At 32.8% G+C, this 3,776-nt stretch overlaps 1 protein-coding gene across 1 annotated transcript; it reads right to left on the bottom strand.

Annotated features, from left to right (window-relative positions):
* Nucleotides 1–445: 445 nt before the first annotated feature.
* LOC127088269 (uncharacterized) lies at nt 446–1,576 on the bottom strand. The gene has a single exon (XM_051029189.1). The coding sequence runs from the start codon at nt 1,574–1,576 to the stop codon at nt 446–448; it is 1,131 nt and encodes a 376-aa protein (XP_050885146.1).
* Nucleotides 1,577–3,776: the final 2,200 nt, after the last annotated feature.

Genomic DNA, 3,776 nt, shown 5'->3' with positions numbered 1-3,776 from the left:
TTGAAACTTTCTTAGATCCCTAAAATTAAGGTGACCAAGACGGTAATGCCATAACCACTCATCTCTACTTGCCGCGGTAGCTAGACAACGATGCTCCATAACCTTTAACTAAACTTTAAAGGTTCTATTGGCAGCCATCGGCGCTTTTAGAATCAACACACCATTTGAATCCAAAACGCGTAAAATCTTGTCCTCCAAACGAATTTTGTATCCTCTTTCAAGTAATTGGCCAATGCTTAAAAGATTACACTTAATTCCCGGTATATACAAGACATCTTTGATCCTTGAATATCCACCATTCCTTTTTCCGATCAAAACATCTCCTACCCCTTCGGCGCTGAAAGTGGTGTCGTCGGCAAATTTGACTTTACTTTTTGCCGCTTGATTGATTTGCACAAACCAATCTTTTCGACACGTTATGTGTTGAACAACCGGAATCCAAGTATCACTCATCTCTCCCTTGGACTCCATCACAAACGGTAACCAATGCACTTCGATCCGAATGCGTTTTCTCACTATTTTCTGGAACGATACAACTACTGTCCCGCAAATTATCACTACTGTAGTTGCTTCCCGGAACATCCGTAATGCCATAAATCTCCTTCGTGATCATTACTAGAAGTGTGTCCTCATCATCTACCTCTTCCCTAGCAACCTTGGCTTCATTATTGTGATTCTCATTCGATTTACCACGACACGAATTTGCAAAGTGTCCAAACTTTCTACACTTGTAGCATTGCACTTTACTCATATCACGCTTCTTAAAACCATTGCTATGACCACTATCCTTGGAGCTACTTTCACCCTTTTCACTCGTCAAATACTTTGAATTTTGCGAATCGTTTGAACCAAAATTCTGAAATTTTGATTTACCTCTCGCCGCAAATTTTCCTTTCGACCTCTTGTTCTTTTGATTGAAACGCGCTTGCAAAGCAATCTCCGATTTGGCTTTGTCGGTGTCTCTCTCTTCCATCCTTTGTTCATGTGCCTCTAATGAACTTTGCAATTCATCCTTGCTCAAAGTTGTTAGATCCTTTGATTCTTCAATAGCCACAACTATGTTGTCGAAACGCGACGTTAACGAACGCAATACTTTCGATACAACATTCTGCTCAAGAATCGTTTCCCCACAAGATTTGATTTGATTAACTAACCGGATAATGCGCGTAATGTAGTCGTTGATCATTTCTTTGTCTTCCATTTGTGTTAACTCGAACTGTCGCTTGTAAGTTTGTAACCTTACAACCTTCGCTTTGACGGCACCGGCATATGCTTTCTCCAAGATTTCCCATGCTTGCTTCGCCGATTCACAATCGCCGACTTTCTCGAAATTGTCTTTATCAACACACGAATGAATCAAGAATAGAGCTTTGTAATCCTTCTTCTTCTCCTCATTGTGTGTAGCTCTTTGAATGTCGGTAGCCTTTGCCCCTAATTGTGTAACTCCATTGACGAAAATCTCAAGCACCTCTTGATAACCAAACAAGACCTTCATTTGTTTCGTCCATTTATCATAGTTCTTCGAATCAAGAATCGGGAGATTGGTGGGAATTCGATCATTGGAAACGGTTGTCATTGTTGCAGTGGATTAGGATCATTAACCAAAGCTCTTGATGCCAAATGTTAGAACATAAAACTCAAATTGAAGGTTTGACAATGGTGGAAGATAAGAAATTGGGGAAGATAAAGTTGAGAGAGAATTAGAAAGAAAAGAGCGATATTGGATGAATAGTAATTTTGGCATTAATCGGAATTGAGAATATTACAAGAGTATTTATACATTGAGAGAATAAAAGAATACAACTCAAAATATAACTAAAGTGACTCAACAAATAAATTCTGTTAGTTTTTGGAAAGATAATAACATAAATTTAATTGCATTTAACATAACAGGTGTTTTAGAGGGGGTTAGTGAGGTGGAATATTAGGTGGAGGAGGTCTCTTTTTGTTTGGAAGTATGAGATAGTTGTTAGTCTTTTTCAAGTAGAGCAAAAGATTATCCTTCTCGCATAAGAGTGATTGCTAGAGGTGATATGTTAGGAAATAAGGTGAGTATCTGTTGCTTCATATTATTTGTGTCTCTTTCATTCTAAACTCGGTTCTAGTCTTCCTTTGAATAAAGTGGATTGAATCTTGTCTTCTCTACGGGTTAATTGAGCTCTCTCCAAAATTTTAGTCTTCTCCTATCAATTTCTCTTTCATTAGTTTCCTGTTAGAGAGAACCTACATAAGTGTGGTCTTCTTGGACCCAGTTGGGATGTATTGTGGTCTATCTGGTGGCTTGGAAGATTGTTTTGACTTTAGGGTACATGATAGTTAGGTGGCTATGATGATCCTTTGTTCTTTCTAATGACCTTATGTTACTTTTTGTAGAGTTTCTGACATGCAATGGTTTGGCCTATTTAATAATCTCGGAAAATTTACAAATTACTCATGTCCTTTCTCTATTTAACTAGAGAACTCAATTCTTTATAGTGTCTTTGTTCTTTTTTCTGGAGTTGGAGTGTTCTTGTTGTTTTTCTAAATTAATGTGTTTTTTATATATCCATATAATTAAAAAATCAAAAAGGTTAAAATTGATGTGACTATATGAAAAAGAAATAATTAGATTAAGAAAGACGTAAAATTAAAATTATTTAAATTTTGTAGCTGTCAAAATATATCCTTTGTAAAACGATCTACTTTAATTACTTAAGTTTTATGATGCATTGATGTCTCAATATGATTTCATCTATTTTTGTGTAAAAGGTTCTTATTATTTTTTCTTTGAAACAACAAAAGCTGATTTTATTACTAACAAAAATTTATTATTTTTAAATACATTAATATCTATTCATTTTTATTTTTTTTGACAGAATATGTATTCATTTTTATATTGCATGATATTCATGTGTTAAATATATAATTAATTTACACAATCAATTTCTTCTTATTTATTGATGTAAATAATTTTAATTAAACAGTATAATCATAGTTCTTGCAAGATATATTGAATATGCTTTTTTATCTCTGAGAAAACAATAAGAGCAAATGACTATAAAATGAAATGTTGCTGATTAAATTGTAGGCTTACAGTTAACACTTCATAGTTTTAAATACTTTACTACCACATGCAGAAACAATGACCCCAGTAGCATGTTGCATTCATAGGAAGATGGCACCAATCATTTTTAGAACAATCAGAATTCGAATTACAGGAATCCAAAAAAGCTGTTATGCAAAACAAGAATAAATAAAAAGGTAAAAAATAAATTATTTAATTCAAATTTGTAAGATAAAAGTTCTTACCCCCTCTAACTTCAGTTGCAATAGCAAATAGAACAAGTAAGAGGAAGATAGCATATACAAACTTGAAAATCTTAGTCATTTATTTTTAGATGTAAGTATTACTAACATGTAATTAATTGATCAATATATAATGTAAATTTTCATGCTATGTCTACTTCAATTAATTTAAATAAAAATTAAATAGTTTTAGACACTTAGATTATTTCAAAAAACACTATAACATGGTAATTAAATTTAACAACTTAAAAGTTTTATTTAAGAAGAATTGTTGGAGATAATTCAAATTCAAATTTTAAGTTAAACAACTTTTTATGAGATTTAACTTATTTTTCAGAAAACTATCATAAAAAACATTATTAAGTGTCTCTTTTAAGTATATTACTAGTGTATCTTGTTTGTCTCTTTAGCTCATGAGTTGATCATTTGACCTTTTTCTCAGTTAACAAATATTGTTGGCAAGATTTGTTTTAAAACATTATTAATGTATC

Source organism: Lathyrus oleraceus, chromosome 1 (genome assembly GCF_024323335.1).
Source record: "Lathyrus oleraceus cultivar Zhongwan6 chromosome 1, CAAS_Psat_ZW6_1.0, whole genome shotgun sequence".
In the NCBI taxonomy this organism is placed as follows: domain Eukaryota; kingdom Viridiplantae; phylum Streptophyta; class Magnoliopsida; order Fabales; family Fabaceae; genus Lathyrus; species Lathyrus oleraceus.
Note: the sequence above shows the minus strand (reverse complement) of the source record. Positions and strands in the feature narration are given on the sequence as shown.

Excerpts from the sequence above, each read along its gene's own strand:
- LOC127088269 (XM_051029189.1), bottom strand. The coding sequence starts at position 1,576 with ATGACAACCGTTTCCAATGATCGAATTCCCACCAATCTCCCGATTCTT.